This window comes from Solenopsis invicta, chromosome 6 (genome assembly GCF_016802725.1).
Source record: "Solenopsis invicta isolate M01_SB chromosome 6, UNIL_Sinv_3.0, whole genome shotgun sequence".
Classification (NCBI taxonomy): domain Eukaryota; kingdom Metazoa; phylum Arthropoda; class Insecta; order Hymenoptera; family Formicidae; genus Solenopsis; species Solenopsis invicta.
In genome coordinates this window covers 7,271,437-7,297,500 of record NC_052669.1, presented here as the reverse complement: position 1 = coordinate 7,297,500, position 26,064 = coordinate 7,271,437, and the positions used below count along the sequence as shown (strand labels likewise).

Below are 26,064 nucleotides of genomic sequence, written 5' to 3'. Positions count from 1 at the left end.
GGGATGGCCCATCTCGCACGGGGTCCTCGCGAACGTGCTACGAGTGGGAAAGATGAGGGAAGGGAAGGGGAGGGGTAGAGAAGGGGCGGCGAGCACATCACGGTGTCCAGATTTCTTTCACTTTTTTCGCGGCTCTCTTTCTCTCTTCCGTTCCCGTGCGAAGCGTTGTATTTCGTCTTCCCTCCCGACAGACGCGTATCTCGAGATGGGTTGAACCTGTTTTAAGGGCTGTGTTTAAAGATCGAATCAAAGGGCGATGGAAGGGTCGGTGAATGTATCTCCTGGAAACGCGCTATTGTAATTGTAACATCATCGTTCTCATGCCGCTGATTCGCGTCGAGACTATTGTGGGACGAAACTCGTTTATTTATACTTTTCAGCGGGAAAGGAAGCGTAAGAGTTTTTCTCCTGGATTCTGTGTGGGAAAACTGCCGGTGAGCATTATGTTAGCCATTACAAGGGATTTTCGGTACAACGATTTTAATATTCGTCACTACAATGTGCAGTAGTTACAATTACATACATACGTAGACGAGATGTCTATGTTATAATATCTGAGAAAGAGAGAGAGAGAGAGAGAGAGAGAGAGAACGGGATCGACGTACGGAGCAATTTATTGAGTCAAGCCAATAATTCGTGTTGAAACCAATACTGGACGTTTCTCGCCGGACTGTCGCAATTTCTCTCTATGAACAGCTCGGATTGACAAAGAAGAAGAAATAATATTTCCGGGACGCGCGTGATATTTTTTCTCCAAACTCTCGTCTCGCTTTTATTCTCAGCACACAACGCACAATACAATCGTCAGATTATTTATTTACACACGTTCTCTTCTCACCGTTCCCCGATACACTTTATTTGTCCTTTATTATTTATCGTCGTCGAAATTCTGCGCATTGTTTTCCAAAACACTGCAACTAATCACCACCACCATCACCACCCAGCCCTCTTCCTCCTCCTCCTCCACCTCCGCATCCCAAAACCTCACACCAACCCTCCTGCTATTTCCCCGTACACCACCACCTTTGTCCCCCGTCCCCGTTCACCCTCTGGCACCTATTCGATCGATCGTTCCGCACGACCCTGCCACGGATTGTCTACGGTCGATCCTCGATACCTCGTCGGTTTTCGAGGTAGCTACGTCGACACTCTCGGCATGTTCGTCGAGGAAGCCAGGGCGGCAGAACATCAGCAGTATCAGCGGCAGCAACAGCAACGATAGCCCGATAGCGACAGCAGTAGGATTCAAAGCGAATTTTCGGAGAGAAATGAAAAACGGCGGAGGGGTGTGACGTGAGATTTTCGACCTGGCGAAAATCTCCCCGTCTGCTGCCCACCGTCTTTCGATTCTTTTTTTTTTTTTTTTTGTTAGTAGTTTTTGCGTCTAAAGCGTACCCGGCAGAGTTTCTGCAAGCAAGGAATATATTAATGTTTGTTAAGGTCGAGAGCATGAAAGAATTCAACGAAGCGAGACGCCGGCGATTCGAAGTCGCTTTTTGCGAATTTGTAGACTCGATCTGCGACAGAACGACGCGCATGTTGACCGGAATATTATTCGAGCATGAAATGTATACACCGAACGTATCTCGCGCTCATTGTCGCATAACTCTCCAAACTAATCTAATACACATCGCACAAATTTAAATAACCGTGTACAGTAATTGTAATTAATTGTAATAATTATTTCATTGTTAATTCGATAATTGAGTTGCCGAATTCTTACATCTCGTTAATTAAATTTATATCTCCGTCGGTTAAATTTGGATTGAACTTTCATCGAGCACTCTACTGTTCTTTATTAAATTCATTCAAATTGAAGAAAATATCGCGGAAAGGTGGCAACGCGTTTTCCGCATCAATTCTCGCGAGCGTCCCCTTCAGGCGTCGGCACAGCGACAACTAACGTATAATAGAACGCTGTACAGTCATTCAATTCAGGCATGTGTATCGGCTTTTCCTACCTTCGCAGAAACAGTAGCCGAAATTCCGCAAGCCCACTGTTCAAGACTCCGTCGTAACCGTCGTAATAATCATCATCCTCCTCGTCGTCGTCGTTCTCTTCGCCGTCCCCGTCGTCGTCATCGGCATCCTCTTTTACTCGGCGCAGCCTGTTCTTCCAGTTCATCCGACGCCGTGTCTCGCGCCGCCTCCTCTTTTCACGCGTCACCCACTCCTCCCCTCGGCTTCGATTTCCGCGTCTCACCGTGCACCGATCTCGCGCATCGCGATCACTCTCACGATCGATCGAGTCCCGTCTCGCGCGCGTGCTTTTCTCTCCGGCGGATTCGCGGGCGAATCGCGATCGACGCGTGGCACGGATCGATTCTCCACCGTCCGTTTCCGGATCCGTCGCGGTTTGCCGTTCGCGCCGAGTCGACACTACCGATCGTACCGAGATCGTGCACCAAGTTCCGGCCACCGCGTGCCTCGCGATCGAGCGCGAATCGAATCCTTTCTGCGAGTGCCGTGTCGCGAGTGCCGGCGAAAACGCGCACCGGGGCTGTCGGTGGTCTCGAACGAGAGTGACAGTGAGTTTTCCGAGGCTCTCCGATGATCTTTTTCCGCCTTTTCGCGCTGTTCGCCCTCGCACCGGGCCGGTTTTTCTCCTCGTGAATCTACTCCTTTATCGCGATTCTCTCTCTCTCTCTTTCTCTCTCTCTTTATTGATCTACAAGGAGATCCAGTTAGATCGGTCGTCGCTTTTGCTTCGGCGAATCGTCGATTCTTCACTCGCGCATCGCCCCCGTCTTGGAAGAATTGGATAAGCGGGACGACGCAATTGCGGCGCGTCGGCGATTCGCAACGCCAACCGGATGCGGATTATCGGAGACTCGGGCGCATGCGGCGAGTCGTCGTCTCGCTTTCGTTACACCCGTTACACACACGGCGTACCGAAGTCCTGGCATATATTCCTGCGATCCGGATTCCCTTGACGCGCGGTTCGGCGATCGATGATCGACGCGTCTCCCAAGATCTTTTACGAGGAGTTTATAGATTTTGTTTTTTTATTTTTTCTGAAGAAGAAAACAGTATTCTCGATCCCCGAAATCTTTTCGAAAATTCGATTTTCTCACTGTATCCCCACCAGAGTTGGAATGAGGGTAGAGGAGGGACTAACCGGGTGTCCCGAACGACTCCGGGGACTCGCACGTGCGTATACGTGCGTATAGAAGCGTGCACGCGCGACGACCGGTATGATAATTCGCATAGACGCACTCACACACTGCTCACTGCCAGGAGAGACGGACTCCGATAGAGAAGTGTATCCGAGCGGATGCGGGTCCCTTCTTTTGGCGGCGACGGCGACGGCGGCGGCGGCGGTGGCGGCGGTGGCAGCGGGTCGTTTCACTCGCGGTCCTCGGTCGTGCGAGCTTTCGATCGCGGATCTCTCGACGCGAGGATTCGAGAGAGTGAGAAGAGCGGGCTCCTCCTGTTGCGCGGGAGCGGCGCGTCACTGAAATCGTCTATATATCTTTCGATCTTTATCACCGCGCGATCTCTCGCCTCCACCCTCTCCCCCTTTGTCTCTCCTCGCTCTATTTTTTCTCTCCTCTCCCTCCTTATCTTCTCGCGGGCTCCCTCTCCGGGTCACCGTGTCTCTCTCCCTTTCGGCGATCGGTAATCGCACGCGCGCGCGCGCGCGGGTGCACGCGTGACGGTATCGGTTCGACGCACAGCTCGCGGAGCTTCCTCGGGGACGCGCGCGGACCGTGCTCGCGGTGCCTCGACTTCGATATTTCTGCGATTTATTGCGGCGCGACTTAGAAATGCATCTAATGCGGTGCACGCCGCATAGAATGCATGCATGCACCTTGGCGGGGAGGGCGAGAGCCGCGGAGAGCCGAGAAGCAGCCGGAGCCGGAGTCGGCGGAGCCGAGCCGAGTCGAGTCGAGTCGAGTCGCGGGCCCGCGGCGGTATCGGCGCATGCGCCGCCGACAGACGCTAGCGTGTATACTCTACTCGCGCGAACTCTAGGCAAGCTGACGCGAGCTAGCGAGAACGCGGGCGCGAGAGCGGATGGCCGGACAGCAGGGGTACCTACGCTACGTCATTCACTGGCGTGGAGACCAACCGGGGCATCAACCGAATCGGCTCAATGAATCGCCTTTATCCCCCGAAAAACAAAGAAATTATGAAAATGAGGAGGACCTTTGACATTTTCTGATAGCGCCTAAAGAGTTTAGAGAGTTTAGTTTTGCTTCTTTTCTCACTTCCATAACAATTTATTAGTAATTAATATTAGAACCAAGATCGTGATTTTTACATAATTCAATTTAAATGGAGAAATAGTTATACTAGTAGAGATCTTAAAAGTCCTAGTATAAGCATCAGTAATGTTAAACTGATTGTCAACTTTATTCTGTGATATCGTCCGATTCAGTTTAAGAGGTGCGTTTGAAACTGAAAATAACGACGCATATAGTTCGAAGGAATTAGAAATTGTACGTAAAGTCACCCAAGAAACATTATCTCGGCACTAAGATCCTACTATCAATATACTGGTTTTTCTCAATTTTAATTGTATTGCAAACATTTATTATTTATTTTGAGAGAGAGAGAGAGAAAGAGAGAGAGAGATGAATCCCATTAGGACGCAATGAAAAATTTGCAATCGTTATTATTCGTTTTCCCGTTGGAAACGATTATCGTTTCCCGCGTAAGGTCGCCCGCGGGAGAATCAACGGCGTGCAAAAATCGTGAAACGGGTCAGCGGATTTCGCGTGTAAGCGGGAAGATTCCCCGCCTCGAGGAGGTCCAGCGTGTACGCGTAATTCGGCGCGATTAGCGTACAGACGAAATACGCGAAACTCCCCGCGGAGGCCACTCGCACAGGCCACCCAACGTCAGTAATTCGCCGCGCGGCCTGTTAGCGATCTGGAAAAGCGCTAAAATATCCCGGGTGTACTCGCAGGAGAGTTACTGTTGTTGAATTCTCTCGCCCGCGCAACCGATGCGCCGCGCTCGCGTGTAGAGTATTACACGTACGTGTGTGTCACACGCGTGTACGTCGCGTTACCGTGTGTTTTCATGTCGGAGCATAGCCTATCCCGTAGCACTATAGCGTCGGCATGGAGAGGGCTGCTCTCCGCGTTTCTCTTTCCGCCGTCTTTCCTCCGTAGCGGTGGGTGGAAGAGGAACAGAAGGAGGAGGAGAAGAACGAGGAGGAGAGCAGCCGGGTGTTTGGTCCCCCGCTAGGTACGACACTGCGCGATTTTTTGACGACCGATGAAAGTTACTCGCGAGATATTCTATTTTAAACTTTCGGCCAACAGTGGCCGCCGCCGCCGCCGCCGCCGTCGTCGTCGTAGTCGTCGTCATCGTCGTTGCAGTTGCACGCCTCCGCACTCGGTGTTTGTCTCTTCTTCTTTTTCTTCCTTCCTCTTTTTCCATCTTTCTTCTTCCATCTGTCCTCCTCTCGTTCTTCTACCGCAAGAGACTTCCTGCATCGCGATAATTCCTGAAAAGGAGGAAGCCATTTTACGCGGTGCGATGTGGCAGCGCGTCACGAACCTCCGCTTTGATTCTGCGTTTCATCGACATCGAGAGAGAGAGAGAGAGAGAGAGAGAGAGAGAGAAGAGGGAGTGAGAACAGACCGTTCGTCATCGACGGAGGAAAGCGGCGCTACAGGAACGGCGATGATGTTGCAACGGTCGGAACCATTGTTTTTTTCCGTCCGGCTGAATGATTTATCAAATCCGGATCGATCGGGTCGAGGAGAGGGGCGGGGGGTAGGGGGGCGAAATTTACCGCGCGACGCGGTTGCAAACCAACAAAACGGCGGGCTTCATTATTAACCTCCCCGGGTCCCCCGCGCCCCCTCACACCCCCATTCACATTGTAATCGTTTGCGAACGTTTGATCGCGTTATAAAAAATCCAATACTTTTGTTCGCCGCAAAATACAATCCGCGAGGTCCGATAACATTTTCGATAACCGCTTTTAATTGCGCTCCGTTGTTTGACGCCGGTATTGTTCTGCCTGCAACATTGCCCTATGTTAATCAAGAGAAAAAGCGGGCGCGTGAAAATGTTTAGGCGCATTTCGGAGAATGACCAGTGCAACTCGGTTACATGGTGCGAAGTGCCACGCTCCCTTCTCCACCTCTTCCTCCTCCTCCCCCCTGCTTCTCGTCCTCCCCGTTCTCCTCTTTCACGATCGATCGTGTGCACGTTGCACTCGCGTTGGTGATCTCGAGAGTGCAGGGGAAACGAAACTGTCTCACTGCATCGTGCGAAATTCACTGTTAATCCGCTCGACACTCCGAACTAAAACCAGTCTTATGGTGAGTCGCGTTACTCCTCGTCTTGTATTATTTAAGAACGTTGTTGAAGGAGCTGGCTCTCTCAAAGCAGCGGGAAAGTAGAAAAAAGATTTTTTTTTATTACACGTTTATTACGCTTATAACATTGCAATGATACAGAGAAAAACAAAAATGATACAGAAATTGAGAAGCTGTAGCGAATGAATTACCCTGCATGGCACGCATTTGTGCACCGGAAACGAATCGATTTTTTTTTTTACGCAATCGAATAATCGTGCTGTTTTTTTTTCCAAATTTAATCTCATTGGTATGCGCGCCGTTTGTAACGCAGAAAATAATTACGGCGATAAATTAATTAGAGGGAACGCGGGGCGAATTCCACATACGGTACGCCGGGATCCGTCCGCGGAAAAAATATCAATCGATATCGTCCGCCGGCGAAAGGAACGCGCATTCGATATTCGCATATCCGATGCGAATTCCCGGCGGGCACCGGCGCAGAGGTAGCCGAAAAATAATTTTCAGCTGCCGCCGTCCGCCCGCGCGCGCGGGATAGGCGCGCACACGCGCTCGCGCGGATGATCCGTTGCGTCGGGGTCCCGCGGTGCCTTTTTCTTTTTCATCGGCCACCCCCGCCGCCGCCGTCGCCGCCGCCGCCCCGTTCCCCCGGGCCGCTCTCAACGGTTTCTCCCTCCGATTTCCGCGCCGCCACCCCCGTTACCGCCACCGCCGTTCGTTTGGAGCGCACCACCCCGCGGGATGCGCGGCGCGCCACGCCGGCCGCTTTTGTTTTCCTCTATTTTCCGGTTTTTCCGGGTGGCCGCACACATCGGACACACACAGCGCGATGCCGGCAACAGCGGCGGCGAGATGGCCGGTGGTGTGTGGCGCAACAAGTAGCAGATTATAAAAATCACTCGACGGCTCGGGGGCGTGCTCGGGAAAAAAAAGGAGGAGGTACGAGGGGGGAAAAAAATGCGCGACGAGCGGACGCACGCCGTTGGCGAAAGCGGGATGGCGCGAGCGAGGGCGAGAGCGGTTGGAAGCGAGATCGCGGGATCGTGAGAGCGACGAGAGTGAGCATCGCGAGTGGGAACGAGAGGAACGAAGGACCGGTACGGAACGCGGCGAGCGCGGGGGTGTGAGGGGGGCACGGAGGGGGGTACACGGCGAGTGAAAGAGGTCCGGTCGGAAGAGGGAGAGCGCGCGAGAGAGATGCGGGCGTAGGTACACATTTACCTATACATATGTATGTTTCCACCCGCCGCGTTCTCCGCTGCCTCCTCCTCCTCTTCCTCCCCCTCCCCCGACCCCGCTTCCGCATCCCCCCCGATCGCTGTCTCTCTCGCTCTCTACTTAGCCGAGCTGTAACTCCATCGCTCTTTCCTCGCCATCCTCTTCTCTCTTTGCTTTCTCGTTTGCTCGCGTTCTTTCTCTCTCTCTCTCTCTCTCTCATCCACGCTCATACTTCGGCTTTCGGTCTCTCGCGCTCTTTCCGCCCGCGTATAAGCCGTGCGTGGCGATTTACATTAAACGCCGGTCCGTTTCCCTCCGCCGTTTCGCGGGAATACGCGCGAATACTAGTGGTTTGGGGGAGGCAGCCACGGGAGACGGGGGAGGGTGAAAAGAGGCTTCTCTCTTTCTCGCACGGTTTTCGTTACGTCGAAGGGAAAATTGTCCGAAAATAATACGTGGATGCGAGAAGGATGCAACTTCGTTTTGGATGCCTACATCCGTGCAAGCGCGAACCCTGTCATGGAAAAAGAGAGCCTTTGGCCTAATGTAACATGAGGTCCCGATCATTATTTATTAGGGATGTTATAAGAAAGATTTCCTTGTTTTTATCTAATAAAGCTCTTATCAGGATTTAATAAGAAAATTTTAAATGCATAAATATTTATTAGGGTGAAAAAGTTAGGGTTATAGGGTCGTTGCACCAGTCGCTAAACAGTCGCCAATAAATGACTGTTTAGAAAAACTATTAAAATAATAAGACTTCAAAATAATAAACTGCAAAATTAATTGATATTGAAATCTAATTTTCATGGAGATTTTATTAAAATGTAATTTTTTATTTGAAAATGTAATTGTATTAAGTTATTTTATGTTTGTTTATTGACTCGTCTAATTTCTTATTTGTTCATTGATTGATGCAGTGATCCTATAAATATTAGAAAAGGATCTATGAATGACATCGTATATAAGAAAAATTAGAAAGTCAGTTTAGTCAGTACTTTAAGAACGTTTATTTTGTAGGCATAATAAGCAGAGATTTTTATTTAAATTTTATTTTATAACGATGTATACTATTGGTAAGTACCAAGCTTAGTATTAAGTTTTTTTTACAATATGTGTAATTAAGTTTGTAAATGAATTAAGGTACATGAAAACATTTTTTTCTGTAATTTGCAAGAAAATTGCAAACGAAGTAATTTGCAAGATACATTAAATTATTTGAGAGGAAAAGAGTATTTATTCTGACAAAGAAAGTTAACTTGACTAAATTTTTTTAGTTCAAATATTTATGTATTCGACTTAAATACATAAAATACTTGAACCTCAATTTAAGCATTTACATATTTAACTTGATGCCATAAATACTTGAACTGAAGAAATTCAGTCAAGTTGAAAAATTTTGTCAAATTAACAACTTTTTTTCTCAGTGTAGCAATACTGTGAGACTCTAAAGAAAGTTGAATGTTTTAACAGTACTTTTAATGTATAAAGAAATTTATATAATAATTTCCTTTTTTTATATATTTCCTCTTCAATAATTACATTCGAAAACGAGTTATCGTTTTTATCACAATACATGGATTTTGTTTTCATAATTATACCATTATTTAATAATACCATATTATTCTTTTCTTTTTCATTTTTATTCTCATGAAATTTCATTATTTTTGTTAACATCCAGCATAAATCGTAGTTGTAGTCGAAATAAAGCATTCTAACAAGGGCCCCAAAAAACTTTTCCTATTAGGGCCTTGTGTACAATTTATTACATGCCACATGAGGGCCTCATTATTTTAATCTTCAAAGCCAATTAATCAAGCCCTTATCAGAATCTTACCAATATTTCCACACGGATAGATCTTCGTCGGACGTGCCGCTGCGGCGTCTCTCGATCTCGTCTCCGTATCCGGTGATTTTCGCGGAGGAGATCGCGTTGACGCCAACGCAGAGCACTCGCGCGGTAGAGTGCTCGTTTGAAGGGCACTCGACGATTTCTCGCGCGAGGAACGCGCGAGGGCGTCGAAACGATCTCGCGATGGCAGCGGCCGTTCGGACCCGTCATTACCGTCGAGCGAGCTCACCGTGACGCGACGCACGCTCCGGAGGCTTCCGCGAGCCCGAGAGCGCTGGGTGTTCAATTAAATTCGCTTTTAATTGTTTAAATATTTCCCTCGCGGCACATACGTCGTCTGCGAACGAGCGCTCGTCGCGTATTTTATTGTCGCACCCTCCACCGACGAGAGCGGGAGTCACTCTCGAGCTCGTGAATCGACCGGCGAAGTTTGAGGATCCACGCGAGTTTTCTTCCAGCGAGAGAAGGTGACTCGGTTTATTCTTTCATAAGAAACGCCGCGTGCGAATTTATCGACGTGCGCGACGGCCGCGGAGCGCAAGCTTCGTCCGCAACGCATGCGACGCGTCGTCGCATCGATGCATTCGCCATGCACCGACGGCGGCGGACTTTATACGCGCGCTGGCCCTCGTCCTTTCCGATCTCCAGTTGATCGATTTTCCGCGGGGTCGTCGACCCCCCCTCTCGCTCGCTCGCTCGCCTGCTCTCTCGAACCCCTCGTCGTTTCGCGTTCTCGCATTCGGCGCGCGAAGAAGAATGGAAAGGCTCGGCGGGCACACTTTCGGCAGCGACACCGCCGGACACTCATCGGCCATATTTATCGACTAGGACGCACTAGGATGCGCTAGATGAAACTATATATTTACTAGGAAACGCGATCAATACTCACAATTCTGATGGGACTGAACATTATCTCGCGCCGCGCTCGTATGCCCGTCCAGTTATTTCCGCGTTCCGTTAAATCGCCCACGGTCGAACGCGTTCGATTAAGCATTGTTTTCTTGCTGAAAGCGAATTTTTCACCTCCTTTCCTAGCCGATAGACTCTTCAATATTTAACATTGATTAATAATTAAAGGGATGCCGTGCGAGCGCCGTATAAAAATGACACGTTACGTTAATGTGATGAAAACGCGGCTATTAAATTAACAGCGTTTATTCAATGTAATATGCGTTCGACTGTCGCGCATTGAGATTCTAATTCTACATCAATATCCTCGAATTATTATATGCACCGCGGTCGTCGTTTTTCCGTCTCCCTCCCTCGAACGCTCGGTCACACAGAGGTGTATCGCCAATCTAACGCAGAGATTTAATGGATATAAAAATATTCCGCGTTCCCTTACGTGTTTATTGTTGCATGAACTTAAAATTGTACGTCGCCGGAGCGTAAATAATCGAGTTTACACGCGACGCAGAACCAGCGTGCCGCGACCGAATTAGTCGGCAATGAAAATATTTCGCTGGGGACTGTCGAAATATATTGTTACAAACAAACGTCCGATCCTAGCGTGCTTGCAGTTTTTATCTAACCGTCGCGCTCGCATACGATTAAATCGTATATTTCAAGCGATGACTGGCGACTATTTCCGACCCGCCGCGCCCGTACGCGCGGGGCATGGCGAATTTTATATCCCCGTCCAGACACCGCGGGATAATAGTTTAACAAAGTTTATTAGTTGAGATCATTGCTATTATTGTGCGGTGAAGCGGTATACTCTTGTACGCTACTTTCCGAGATGGATTAAGACTTGAAAAGGTCAACGTGATGATTTCTTTGGGCGGGGAGGGGGAGAGGGAGGAGAGACACAATTAATCCGATTTGGGAAGTCACAACTTAAAATCGACGCTAAAGTCGCCGACCGATTATGCGAACTGATAGCGAACGCGGTAACGTGTTAAATGGATTCAAGATGATGAGCTGTAACGCGTCCGGCGCAAATAGCAATAGCCGCGTGAGCGGATCATCGCGCTACGCACTACGGGCAATAAATCAGATATTATTTTAGTAAAATTTTAGGAGAACAATTGTTTGGCATCGGATCTTGGCAGTTTACTCAGTCGACGGCGCGTTAAGCGATGTCGCGGACGCGAGTCGCGAATCGTCAAAAATTCGTCAAAGTGGCCAGCGGCGGCGCCTGACGATCGCCATCTTGGCAGTGACCATCTTGGCAGTGACCAGTGTTTCGTCTCGATATATTTTTCGCGGCCGCGTTAAGCGTAAGAATAAATTGCATCGCGTTCGGGCGTCGTGATCGACTTTCGGCCGGCCGTTGCCAAGACCCGGAAAAAGGAGAGGCGGATTTTCTAGAACGACTAAAAATAGCGCGCGCGAACTCTCGCGAAAATAAAATGGCAGTTCTACGCAGGCGGTGGCCGACGAGGAGGATGGAATAAGGCAAGGACTGAGGAGGGACGGAGGAGGGAAAATGAAGAAGAAGAAGAAGAAGACGACGAAGAAGAAGTAGAAGGAGGCGGCGGCGGCCGCGCGGTTGAGGAGAAGCAATAGGAAAAAAAGGAGGCAAAGCATCTAAAATTGGCGGGACTGACTTTGCCAATATGCGGCGATGGCGGGCTTCTATGGCGAGTACCGGTTGGAGACGGCTTCTCTGGACCTAGGGAGTAGGATGTGTCTAGAAAAACAAAGAGGGAAAAAAGATGCGGGAGTGGGGAAGGCGGACGAACGAATGGATCCTCTCTCTCTCTCTCTCTCTCTCTCTCTCTCGCGGGCCTGAGAAAGCGCGAACGCGCGTGCGATACCGGGAGATACCGCGTACCGACGTGTAAAGAGCATGGGATAGCTTTATTACGGATTACAATGCGACGGCGGTTCCGAAGATCCCACGATAATGACATCGCGCTATCGTGGAAGCGTATCTTCCCGCGACGAGAGCGAAATATGCGGCCGTAGTGACGGTAATGATATCGATATCGCGCCACGGATCGAAGATACGATCTGGGCCGCGCGATGCGTTTACGCGTTTAATATACTTCCATCGGGCCGGGTAACGCGGCGACGAAACACCTTCGCGCATAATAAAAAAGAAAGGCGACTTTGTGCGCGGCCGAGTACCCTGGGGCGACTTGTCCGCTCTCGGACGAGAGCCACTTATCTTAATGGTGGACTTTACGTTTAGCGCTGACAACTTTCGTGGGACGAAAGTGACGACGCGCATCGTGCACATCTGCTTTTTAATAAAGTAGCGTTCGATAAGTGTCGAAAATGGACGCGTAAAATGGACACTCTCGATTTGGCGAGAAGTGAATATAATATGTAATATGTAATCGAGTGAAAAAGAAAGAACACGGAACGTTGTTTTGTTCTTCTTAAAAGAGCCAAAAGGCCTTTAATTCATGCAATACCCAGTATATACATAAATCCATTAGTACTATATTATTACAACAATGTTTAATAATATGTAACGTTTTCAAATACGTCGTATTTAATGTTGTATAACAATAATATGAACGAATTTTACCCGTGACTTGAAGATAATGTTTTCAATACATTTCAACAATGTTTCGGACAAAATCATGTATTAAATAATCCTTTTAAAATGTTTATACAATATTATTTTAATATTGTTTTTTTTTTTAAGTACGCGTGAAGTCAGCATTTCTAAATATTACTATAATGTTTTTTGCTTACTAGGGAATACGATAGGATAAACTGACGTACAATTCATATTTTTATTTAGCACGAGAGCATTATAGTTTTTAAAAAATGAACATGAAGCGCAGAATTATGAGTCTACTTTTAAAATCGGAATCGTTCGTATATTGTGGATGCTTCATAGTTTTGTTTTCCCTCTATCGACGATGCGAATCATCATTCATCTCTGACGCAAGTTGCAAGCCAGACGCAGTCGGATTTTCAGAGAAGATCGTAAACGAAAAGAAATAAGTTCCCTTCCCGCCGTTTCGTCGAGTCTCGTTCGCGTGTGGACCTTGCATCTAAAAGAGCTCCGGGGAGAGGGATGAAAGGTTGCACCATCCAAAGGCAGAGAAAGAGAGAATATATAAGTCGTGGGGGAGAGTAGGGAGCAAGAGAGCAGAAAAAGAGCGAGGAAGAAAGAGAGAACGTCGACCTTGATGAAAATAACTCGTCGAACTGACCATACCTCTTGCACGTGAAGTTAAAAAGTGCAGTCTCGCTGCAGAGGGGATCCTTCAAAACGTGCAACTTGGTCGTGGCGTTTTCGATTGTTCCTTCTCCGGACCCGCCTATCTATTCGACGATTTAACACCACCGAACGTTCCCTAAACAACGCATACGTCCTGATAATTTAACCGTTGCACGTAATTGACCTCTATGTTCTATAGACCTTTGTTCTGGATGATGCTTGTTACCGCTCCGATCATTCAGGGTATTTCGAGCCATTTGAGATCATGACGTGATGCTGAATATCTTCCCCACCTCGGAGGAAAGAAGAAAAAACGTTCTTGTACGCGGAGCTGAATTTATGGCTCAGTGCGTGGCTTGGAGGATATCGAGTGGCGGGTCGTGGAAAGGATTTCGCGTGCAAGAGAGGCTCGAGAGGCCGTGAGAGGTGAACGTGGGTGGGTTGGGAGCAAAGATCGAACGACCTCAGTTTAGACATGAACCAGACGCAGTCCGCATTATCGACGTCGTTTTACAGGAGCCATGGTGACCGATAGCGCTTTAGCTACCAACAGTTGACACATGGTAGAGCTGAATCTGCTCGTGATTCCAGATGGTTCGCTTCCCGACTATTCATTCTCATTGCGATATTGTTTAAATTTGAATTTAGCGATACGTTCAATTAGTAACAACTTTCAAGTCTCGTTACTGTGTTACATTAGGTTACCCTTGAGAAAAGGTGTTCCAATCAACTGATTAGATGTATCAGTAACTGATGATACTCCTAACAGCACAAGATATCGAACGAATATTGTGATATTTTACAAATATACGCACGATATCACGATGTTGTGCGAATGTTCGTACGATATCTAGAATATTCTAGAATATTCGTACGATATCTTGTGCTGTTAGAGACTGTATCAATAATTGATGAAATTTTTTATTAGTTACTGATATAGTAATCAGTTTATTAAAACATTTTTTTATAAGACTGTCAATACTATCCTGTGAAAAATTAATCATTTTATTTGTTCATTATTCTGCATAATTAGCTCCAACTCTGGACTCGTAGGTAAATTTAGATAACAATGGAAACAATCCGAGCTAAATAAATAAAAACGGATATTCTTACTAAACGGCAAAGCGGGGAGATTTGCCAGGAAATTGACAGGGTCCCATTAATATCGCAGAATTTTGTGACATTGAGCCCGTGCGAAACCCTCATCGTTGCGCCGGGTACAGCGTACGGATTTTGCACAACAATGCAACGGGATTTGCGCTGCGAACGAGTTTTTACTATCATCAGTCATCAGGCAAACGGCGAGATCTCATATTTACCTAACATTGCAGTAGAGCGTGTGCGCTCGCGCAGATAAATCATCATCGTCTGGTAGCGTGCGCATATAAATATAAACACGAACCTGTCATCACCACCACCACCACCCCACAGTGGCGAGGGCGAGCACTTTTTATCTCGTGTTTCGATGTCGCTGCATCTCTCTTACCGCCACACGCGTCTACCCCGACAAAACGGATCCTAAAAAAGGTATCCTAGAAAAAAGCCACTTAAGGGTGTTCATGATCGGGGGGTTAGTTAGAAAGGGGAAAAAAGGGGTTCGAGGGTCGCGGTGGTTTTCTCTGATGGCAGGTTGCGTTTTTTTTTCTTTTTTTTTTGGCTATCGATTTTCATCCACCTGGCTGAAAAACCGGCCCGGGGAAGTCGCGGCTCCGAAGGGAGGCTGCAGGCTTTTTTTTTTGCGCGTTAACCCTCGGAACAAGGTGCGCTTTTGCAAAGTGCACGAGTTTCATCGGAGCTCTAAAGTAACGTGACGTCTTTATCGAGATAATGGGAGATAATAAGGCTTGACGTAATTATGTAATAAATAATCGGATATCGTTTTGCTAATTATGACGTTTAATCAATAGCGCGTTTCCTATCTCCTTGCTTTTACTTGGAGCCACATTTCGCGAAGATTAGGAGGATCCCGTTCGATCCGTTCGCGTCAACACGAAGGCAGCAGGCAGCCGCGTCGCTGTCTTAACGTCCACTTCGTTCGCTGAAAATTCAAAATTACCCGAGGCAGAGTCTCGCCGCCGTGTACTCTGTAAATTAAATAACATTGCAATGGGTTAACGAAGTGTAGATTCTGTCGCTCGGACGCCTATCAGGGCGCCCACCCTCCCCCTCCCCCCTCGGGTTCTGGGCCCCCCTAGCCCACCAACGCTCGTTTCGCCCCTTCTCCGCGATTTACCATCTAAGTGTCGTCCTCCTCGTCCCCACTCGGCGGCCTATTTTACCCCACTTTCCCGTCTTTTCCCCTCTTTCGCCCAAGGCTGGCCATCCCATACACCCTCCCACCCCCACGACTTATCCCTACCCTGAGGTCTCACCCCCTGAGGAAAAATAAGCGGCCGGACACCTTACCGGTCTTCGCTACCTAGGCCACGATTGGTCGTTCGTAATCTGCAGGTAAAGTCTACAACATCTCGGACCTACCGAAAACGTGGCAAACAGTAATGCAAGCAGGAAATATTACATTATTCATTAAGCATCTGTAAGTAATAGGTGAATGCCTTATTTTATTTTCATTTCTGGAGATCAATTTTTTTATAAGTTTACTAATGTTGATAAATTAAAGAATTCGTCGAGAAAAGATATGGCAAGGAACGTTGAAGGATGACGTTTTCACGAAGCACCTGCTATCGCAGATAGCAACGCGCAGACCATATTTATTTAACGCGATAAAAATCATCCCTTTTACATGAAATTATTTCGAATGTTTAAAAAAAAAAAACAATATTTCTGCATTAAATATCTGATAAATCCATTTAATGGAATTGCGTGTCCGCGCCTTTCCAGTATACTTTACACGGTAAACGTTATATAATTTAACTCAGCAACGTTAACATATTTATTTATTACTTGGCAAGTGAATTACGTGACGGGCAGCGCACGACCGATTAACGATTTAAAATATTTATTTTCTAGTTAACTCTGATTTGTTTGCGGTGTTAGCATGAAAAAGAGAGCGCGCCTTGCCGATACCGGCCTGTTAAATGATAATTATATGCATGCGCGAATAATCAACGTTGATCCCGCAGAATAAAAGGTAAACCGCGCGCGTCGCAAATGTTTGGCGTATATACATATATCGCGATCGACGGGAGACGGCCGCTCGCGAACCGCACGCCTCCGTTCATGAAATTTCGTTAGCCGTTTCGTTTAATTATTTGTGTGCGCTGAAAAGTTAAACGGTACAGATTTTTGCCCGTGCCGGCCCGCTTATCGACAGAAATACGCAAATTCGAGCGCCGGACAATTTTTTATTTATATCTCTGCGATTTTATATCGGATGGCCATTAACGTCGGCCACAGTCGCAATTTTTGTTTGGCTGTCGGTGAAGTGGTGGTTTGGGGGTGAACGTTTTATTTCCCTTTTTTCCTATATTGAATTACATGAATTTCGCGAATAAAAAAAAATCCCTCGCTTCTAGCGACGCTTAGAATAATCCCGGTGACAGTTAAGTGAGTGAGTTAAGAGTGACAGGCTTCTGTGGCATGTATCCGGGCCGAGAACTCGACCGAAAATCGAAATGCAAATGTCCCAGGACCGTCTCTCTCCCCGGAGGGCTTTCTAAATCTCTCGCACGTTTACCGGCCGGCTCGGCTTGTTTATTTTTTAATTAAAGTCTTCCACGGAGGCAGCTTCTCCTGGAGCGGTGGCGGGATTAAAAAAGGTCCCCCGGAGTTATTAAGCTAATAATGTGTCTCGTGCCGCGTGCCGTACCTTCCGTGCGTAGATACGGAACGACAGGGCAAGATAGAAGAGGGAGGAAGATTCAAAGAGGAAGGGAGTGAGAGAGACGGAAAAGGGTCGTGGAGGAAAAAAGGTTGGCCTGCGAAGGTTTAGGCGAGGGATAAAGAGGGTGGAGACAAAAAGGCGGCTAGAGAGAGGATCGAGAGGCAGCGTGGGAAGATGGTCGGTCGACGAAAAAAAAAAGAGAGGGTCCACGGCGCAAAAAATCACTTCGGCACGCGTGCACACCCCCGCTCTGATCCTTTCATCGGGACGATCCTCTCGACGGCTGCGAAAGTTTGCGAAAACGACGATTCGGCTTTCCGAAGTGACCTGACGCCTCGGCATGTGGACATGCGGTCAGTTCGTGCGGCTCTCTGTGTATAACGCTAAAGTTTCCGTCAAACATCACTGCTCGATCTTGTGAAAAATAAATGTAGTCGGATTTATCCCGTCCGATTGAAACGCATGACAGGTCTTTGTCCCACGTCTTTTTAAATATTAAAGTTTTAAAACATTTTATTTCTATTTTCAGCAGTTGACTGAAATTACGCAAATAATTATAGAAACAAGAAATCGATTAAAATGCCCGAGTGAATTAAATTTATTATTAAATCGCATAGGTTAATATCATAATTACTGAATTGTATTACTTTTTAAAGATTTTAATTAATAGGATTTAATTGTAAAGATAAAAGATTCTGAATAACAATTATTCTTTACAAGTGGTTACTTTGAATCTTGCATTTGCATCAAAAACATCTAGAGAGCTTTAAGCGGATACGATTTATGTAATTCGTTACCTCATAAAGCTTATGCAGTTGATATAAAATGAAATTGTATTTCGTAGAAACTCGACATTGAAATTGATACAAACGAAATATCGAGTCATGCACGGTACGCAAAACTTGCGCAAAAAGACGACTTGATATATTCAGAGGACGGGAAACCTTTCAATTATGAATGTTTCAGACGCAGTCTCGATTACATCCTTTATAACAAGGAATTTATGTCCCGGCGAATCATTTTCCTCGCCCGTGATGCAAGCGCGCGCGCGCGCGTTTCTCGCTATTGTAGATATTTCTGAGACAGGCTCGCGCGTAGAAAGATACGTAGGATGGAGAGGATGGGAAAGAATGGCTGGACTTCGCAGCGGAGTAGAGCGTAAAATAAACTCTCTATTATTGGGAATTTCCGCAAAAGTTTTCGCCGCAACGCGATTATTCGTAATCGTCGCGGATAAAATAAAATAAATGAGAAAAATAAAAACTTGAGAAGGGAGAATGTGTCGTGAAATAAAATTCTTGGCAAGATTTAAATTCTTTCTACGACATATAAAAAGTAAATTAGATAATTACAATTTTTTCGGAGATTAGATTCGTAAATTATTAAAAAATGTTTTGAAGAAAAACGTATATTTGATTAATATAATAATATTGAGAGTAAATAAAATACAATACAATAGATTTTACAGGTATTATGGCAATTATTCATTCAAATTGGCAGTTTAAAAAAATGCAGAAAAAGTTACGTAATTAAAGTTAAATAATTTTAATATAAATGTATTAATCGCAAGTGCACACGGAAAGAACAATTTTACTGAAACACAGATAAATAAAAATAATTACCTTGAAAAACTTTTTAAAAGCCTATTAAAAATTATTAAAAACTATTAAAAACCATTGAAAAATTACAATTTTTTCGGAGATTAAATTCGTAAATCATTAAAAAATGTTTTGAAGAAAAACGTATATTTGATTAATGTAATAATATTGATAGTATGGTAAATAAAATACAATACAATAGATTTTATAGGTATTATGGCAATTATTTACTCAAATTGAAAGTTTAAAAAAATGCAGAAAAAGTTAGGTAATCGAAGTTAAATAATCTTAATAAAAATTTATTGATCGCAAGTACACACGGAAAGAACAATTTTACTGAAATACAAATAAATAAAAATAATTATGTTGATGAACTTTTTAAAAACCATAAAAACGATTAAAAATATTATTAAAAACTATTGAAAAAGTTATATCGAAAATTTATATTAAAAATTTATATTGAAAGTTATATTTAAGTTGGTTACTGCTAGAATGTCAAAACTTCTTGAAGCAGTGCCACCATATTTGAACGTCTTACGTAATAATTTTGATAGTCCAACGTAAAATATTTTCTGATCTGTATCTAGCTAATTTTTTTGCACAGTAAAATTGTTCGTTACGTGCATAACAATCCGCTGCAATAGAAGTCGCGTCTCACGACGTCGTCGTGAGCGTAAAGAAGTCGCACGACGACGTCGAGACGGAGGAACGAACAACGAAACGAGGAAACGAAAGGCGAAAGGAGCTGCAAAGAATGGCCGGAGGCTGTGGAAGGATGGAGGAAGGAAGGAAGGAAGGAAGGTCCGCTCGGCTGTATCTCACCCCCTCGGCCCACCCGCTCTTCCTCCTCCGTCGCCCTCTTGCCTCTTCCTGGCCGTCATCTCCGGGGCGATTTTCCACGGCACCTAAGAGAAGGGGCCAATGAGACGCTGGGCGTCGGTATTGATCCGAGGCGTCGTCCAGGAGACGCCCGCTCCAAGACGCCCGGCTTGCCCGGCGCGAGAGAGCGGCCCCGCAGTTCGAGATAAAAGGACGAAAGCCGCTCCTGGAGACGAGTCGCGGATCCTTTCGCCTTCCGTGTGTCCTGTACGTCCGCATGAAACCTCATGTATGATCCGGCGTGGCCCGCGCTCTTCCGTCACCCCTTGGCAACCACGGTACACGTTACGCGGGACGCCGTGTCGGCGACGCGAGTCCTTTGTTGATGATAATCCTGGCGTGGCCGCCGCGTCGACCGACCGAAAAGTGTGTCGATTATTTTCATTGGTACGCGGCAATATCTTTTCCTTTTTTTTTTTTTGTTCAAACAAATTAGCTCTGTCTTCGATTGCTCTATTATTCATTCCTTTAAATAAATAAATTTTAAAAATGAGAGAAAATGAAGGATCTTTGTTATGATTCTAACTGAATTAAATCTAGATTAATTATTACTTTTTATATCATCGTATTGTGACATTTTAAATTAACGTAATAATTTTCAACAAATTTCTCAAATTTAATGAATGATGAGTATAACATCGGAGAATTATGAAGTAAATTCCATGCAATATAATAAATATTTTCCTTTCCCGCAATGAAATACGCGAATCGCATTAGCAATGCTCGAAATCTTGCAAGTATTTTTGCGGTTTGGCTCGGGCGGCCGATCACTCCTCTAGATCGAACCCTATATAGTTCGGTGCATTTAAAATTAATTATATACTCCGTTATCAATCACATCCGGTTGCCGTGGCAACCTAGCATCCCTTGCCATATCACCACGGTCTCTTCAATAGAACGCGGGCTCCGCGCTCTCGTTCGTGTATGACGAGTATACCCGACGAACAAATACTGCACCGAATTGGCGAAAACACTTCCGCCCCGCTCGAGAAAACACCGTCGACACCTTTCCCGACCAAATGAAACGAAAACATGTAACGCGAATGACAGAGTGGAACATAAAATCATCGCTCATCCGCGCGCGTCAGGTCGTTTCTCGTAATCAGTCAACTTCGCACTTCGTTAACATCGTTTTCGCGTAAAGCGGCGCGCATCGCCCGTTTATATTCTCCTTCGCACCATTTTTATCGTTGCTTTAAGGGCGCTAAAGTATTATTATTATTTCGTGATTATTTTGTAATAATTGTAATTATTTTGAGCCGATCAATAACTCGCGCCAATTAATAATCGTGCGAAATGATCTTTCGGCGAAAACGTCTCATTGTTTCTTTCATCCGACCGCGAATAAAAGTCTCGCTACGTGAAAAGATGTTTTTTTTTTTTTGCACTTTTGTCTCGCTGTCAAGAAGGCTGAGAGGACGCCAAAATATTCGACAGGCTCGCAGCGCGAGGCGGCGACATTATTCCGCAATCCGCACGACGATCTTGGCCGGTGTGAAAGGATACCCGAAGGAATTTCCAATGCACGTGCGATGCCTAAGCTTTCAGTGCGCGGGTGGCGCGCGTCGGGACGCCGCTCCTTTTATTTTCCTTCAATTTCCTTCCTTTCAGGTTTCCCATCAGCCTTTCCATTAATATTAAAACAGGAGCGTAGCCTCGCGAGGGCTGTTTCAAAGAGGGTGGCGGTGGTGTTTCAGGCCGTGCACGGCTCTGTCGAGGTACTAACCGGCAAGGGCGAGGGTGGGGAGTGAAGGACCACAGTGAGGGCGGGCTAAGGGGCGTTCGGCTCGTTTTTCATCTTGATCTTCTAGAGTTACCAATTTGAACCAAGCTAGAGCCATCATCTCGCCCCGCTGCCCCCGTCTCTTTATCGTAGCTCGTGTAGATAGGTGTGCTTAATTTTAAGGGCAAATTTCTAAGAATAACCCTTTACAGGTATGCGTAGAGGGAGAGAGAGAGAGAGAAAGAGAGAGAGCAGCGGTTCGTTTTTACTAAAATAGAAATTAATTAATATTCTGATATATATGCCGTAACATAATTGCGGTTATTGTATCTATCTTTGGAATCGGAGCCGAAGAAACTCGGCAAAGACGTTTCGTGGGAAAGCCTTCGGTAGCTCGCGATTATTTATCGTGACCTGACCCTTTCTTACGCAACCCTCGCCGTGGGCAACCCTTCAGGATAGACCAACGGTCAGCGAACCCCCGTTTCAGCATTATGAGAACCGGTTTTTCGAATGCGCGCGCGTACGGCTGCAATTTTTCCGGAGAATTTTTATCGCGAACCCGTTCGACCAGTCGACCGAACGTGTGTCCAGGTGGTCACTTCCTGGCCACCCCAGTCCGGGTCATTCTTAACTCCCCTTCCTCTCCCTCTCCGTGATGGCCCGCTATACTTCTCAATTCCGCGGCACGATTTGCGGGGCACGTAAATGCGCTTCGTGAATCTTTTGTCACGTTTTTATTCCTACCTATAGGCTCATCGATTTTAACGTGGATATTTTTAGCAGCTTTTAAAAGTAATATTATTTTGCTGATTGTATATTTGATACTGCACATGGGAAAATGGTTTCCACATTACCAGGGGGGGGGACTCGATGACCGTCGAGAAAATGTATTTTATCGTATAATCGATGACATCAAAAAACTTTTAACTTTTGATTTTTCGAGCCACATCCTATTTCACCTGTAATTAATCAGGCTTATCGCATTACTAAATCGAAACTTATATGGATAAATATTCAGCCGGATATCCACCGCGCATAATACGAGCGGTTGATTTTATGGGTAATATATATGAAAGCGGGAAGTTCGGTAATTAATGGCTTTTATTCGAGAGCGCCGAACGAGTGAAATAAACTCGATCGCAAGTAATTCGAATGTCGTGCCAGTCTATATAAAGCCTTATAAAATCTCTCTCTCTCTCTCTCTCTCTCTCTCTCTTTCTCTCTCCGCGCTTGATAGTTTCGACAGTGAGGATTTAATTAAATTCTCTGTAGTCTAGCAATTATTTAATTTTTCCCAGGGCTACGTATTTTTACATGGCAACCGCTCGTCGCCAAATAATTTTCAGATCGAACGAGCGACAGATCAAACTTGCGAATTTTTATTTTGATTACAACTTGATACCCGTGGCGGAATTTTCAGCTGCACGGGATTAACACGTTCCACGTCGCCATTAATCTTGATACTCGGCCCCGCGATGCCCGCCACTTTTTGTCGTCGTGCCCGAAACTAATGCGCGCGATTTCACGTCTGACAAGACGTTGAGAAGGTTAGCTCGCCTCTTCAGTGTTTTACATTTGCATTCGATGGCAAGACGCGGGAAGCGGTGGCGGGGGCGGCGGCGGCGGCGGCGGAAGGCGGTGGCGAGAGGCGGCAGAGAAGGGCGAGGTGGTTGGGGGTGATGTTTTGTAAGATCTGCTCGAGAGACCATTCGTCTTAGTATCTGCCTCGGGGGGCGGTGAAATATAAGCTAGATCTACGAGAAAGATAAATGAATCCATCCTCCCGCCTCCCGCCATCGCCCGTTTCCACCCTTACCTTCCTTCCACCCTGCCGCCGACGCTACCCTCTCGCAAGAGGAGAGAAAACCACCCGGGACAAGAGTATCGTCCTCGCGGCTTCCTCCTTCTATCTCAAGGAACACGTAAAAAGGGGGGCACACCTCGATTACGCCGATTATAATGACTTATCCGTCGTGGCGCGTGTGCCATTTGCGAGATGACATCGTGAGTAGCGCAATTAATCATATCAAATTACGGCGTCCGTACGAGAAACGAGCAATAAATACAACGCGGAGATAAATCGAGAGAGGGAAGGGAAGAAGAAGGCGTATGACGAGCGTCCTGAAAGTGGGCCGACAGGTGGAGAAGGCGAAACGGTGCGCAAGGTGCGTAAAAAAGCGGCGCAGCGTCGGGGAACGAGATTCAGTCGGAGGGACCATGGACGATAAAAGAGAGGGAAAAAAAGGGGGAAGAAACAATTCCGGTGGCGAAGAAGAAGAAGAAGAAGAAGAAACCGACGGCTTCGCGTCTGGCGGCGTCTGCGAAGTCGGCGCCCGCCCTCTTTCTCCCCCGTCGGATAAGCATCGCTTTGCATACGATCGCCATTTTGCGGGGAGCATAATTTAAATTTCGTTCTATTGTTTTGTCGCTCTTCTTACCCCCCTCTTGGCCCACCCATCCTTGGAGCGGAGTTTCGAGTCGCCGGCTCCGGGGGCCACCCTCGCCCCACCTTCGTCACGCAACCCTTCGTGCACCACCGCGCCGTGCCTTCGTGCAACCCCCTTCGTACCGCTGCCACCGCCACCGCCACCGGCATGGTGGTGTTGCCGTACCCCAGCGGCAGCGGCAGCGGCGGCCATTTGCATGAAATTAGAATCAGAATTTTCTTGCCGGAAAATTGGCCCCTCACCGCCCAGCCATCTCGGCCGTGACTGCGAAAATTTTAATTAATTCGTCGCCGAGCACGTTGTCGCAGCGTTCAAGATTTAGACTCCATCCGCAACATCCGAGGGGTGATTTGATCTTATCCTTCGAACTGGATAACGTGTTTTGATCTATTTTCGTCTCGTATTAAATATATTTGTCACGTACATTTAATAAATGTACATAAACATTAGAATATTTTCTCGGAAGAATTAAATTAGATTGTGCATGCTGAATACAACTGCGTGCATTTAGAATGCACAAGAAGTGCAACAAAAGTCGGGTATATTCGATAATTCGTTACGTTTGAATATCAAAGCAAGTAAGTCCGATTGAAATGAAAAGTTGGCAAAATTTCTCAGGATTTTCCGGATTTTTCAAGGCAAGCTGCATAAATTACATTTGATATAAATGCAATTTATTAATTTTAAACGACGCGCCGCATAATTACGACGGCGATACTCACGGTGCCGGCTGTAAGTATCTCAGCGTCGTATTAAAGCTCGCAAGCTCGTTATCTTCCGCGAAAGGCACGATAGACCCTCGGCTCTGGCGAAAGGCAATGTACGGCTCCTACGTCGTAGAAGAGGACCCGCGGAGCGTTTCATAGCGTTTAGCCTTTATGGCGTGCGGTTCTCTGCAGCCATCTCTCGAGGTAGGTAGCTCGTCGTCGGGATCCCCTCCATCCCCCCGCTCGCTCCCGACCGCCCCCGCGTACCGGTCCTCAACCTCGGGCTTTCTCTTTCTCTCTCTCTCTCTCGCAAGCTTGGCTCCGCGCTACGGCGCTACGCCGCGGGAACAATGGACCGAAATAAATAGCCCGTCTTTCGTCTTTTGTTTCTTGGGAGTCCATTGTTGCCGCCCGTAGATAAGAAAACAAGAGACTCTGTCGCCGTGTTTACGAGCTCCGGCCCCGGGGCTCTCCTGGATGCTGCGGCCCCCTTTTTGCCTCGTATACGACGGCACGGTACACACCGCCACCTCCGGCCACCACCGTCACCGCTGCCGCGATACCGCCACCGCCTCCGCTGCCGCCACCGCCGCCGTCGCCGCTGTCGCTGCCACCTTCCACCTACACGCGCCGCTTCTTCCTTCGCAGCCGCCTCATCTCTCTCTCTCTCTCTCTCTCTCTCTCTCTCTCTCTCTCTCTGTCTCTCCCTTTCGTCTTTCGTAATCCTTCTTCGCGCGTCGCGCGACGTTCTTCGAGATCCGGCTGACACTACACCGGCGTCACTGCTTCATTCCACCTGTCTGCCAGACACCGTAAAACTGCGCGAAATTCACGCTCGTGGATTTGAGGTATCGAGACCGGTGAGGTTGTCCCGACGTCCGTTACATTGAATCGAATGAGCCATCTCGGTTTCCATTTTACGTTTCAATTTTAAAGCGAGACGTAGACATCCGTTTTCCTCAATTTTACGTTTGACTTAACGCAGCGCATCTAATTGTCTTTTTTAGAATAGGATTGAGGAAGGAAGAAAATCATTCAAGAAAATAATCTCCGCAGCTAAGATTACGAAATGCATTTCGCTCCCTTCATTATTTACCAAAAATGGAATGAATGTTTTTGTTCAAATAACGGCTTGAATGAACACACGAAAGATCTCGGATAAAACGTGCCGATGGTAGAGTTAACGGCGGACCAAAAATCTAAATTAGCTGCAGTTACCGCGCGAGCGAAATTTAATCAAATAAAACTTTCCTGAATTATAGCTATCATAATTTCGTTCTGTATAAAACAGAAATTCCTCAATTAAATGATTTCCTCAACTTCGAGTTAATAACTGACGTTTTATGCGCGATCGCTGACAATTCCAGTTTAATAGCAAAAGATCCCGTGGAATTAAACGTACAAAGTTAACGTATATTAATATATATACGTATATACATGCATCACTTT

General features: G+C 46.6%; 2 protein-coding genes across 2 annotated transcripts in view; both read right to left on the bottom strand.

Annotated features, from left to right (window-relative positions):
• Positions 1-2,623, bottom strand: part of LOC120358076 — a 5,006-nt gene extending 2,383 nt beyond the window's left edge. Inside the window, exons 1-2 of the mRNA XM_039450780.1 lie at positions 1,962-2,623; positions 1-1,407 (exon numbers count right to left, since the gene is read on the bottom strand). The exon at positions 1-1,407 is cut by the window's left edge and continues 2,383 nt beyond it. Of these exons, the coding sequence (XP_039306714.1) occupies positions 1,098-1,407; positions 1,962-2,125 (474 nt within the window). The 5' untranslated portion in view covers positions 2,126-2,623 and the 3' untranslated portion in view covers positions 1-1,097. The remainder of the gene's footprint in view (positions 1,408-1,961) is intronic.
• Positions 2,624-3,553: 930 nt separating this feature from the next.
• LOC120358075 lies at positions 3,554-9,959 on the bottom strand. The gene is made up of 2 exons (XM_039450779.1): positions 9,337-9,959; positions 3,554-5,458 (listed from the first exon to the last, which is right to left on the bottom strand). Exons 1-2 carry the CDS (start codon positions 9,559-9,561, stop codon positions 5,255-5,257), a joined length of 429 nt encoding a protein of 142 aa, XP_039306713.1. The 5' UTR covers positions 9,562-9,959; the 3' UTR covers positions 3,554-5,254.
• Positions 9,960-26,064: the final 16,105 nt, after the last annotated feature.

What these genes read in the sequence shown, in the direction of transcription:
- LOC120358075 (XM_039450779.1), bottom strand. Translation starts at nt 9,561, where the DNA reads ATGACGGGTCCGAACGGCCGCTGCCATCGCGAGATCGTTTCGACGCCC. An exon ending in CTATCCGTGTGGAAATATTG is followed by an intron (nt 5,459 to 9,336) that starts GTAAGATTCTGA and finishes CCTCCTTTTCAG; the next exon opens with GAATTATCGCGATGCAGGAA.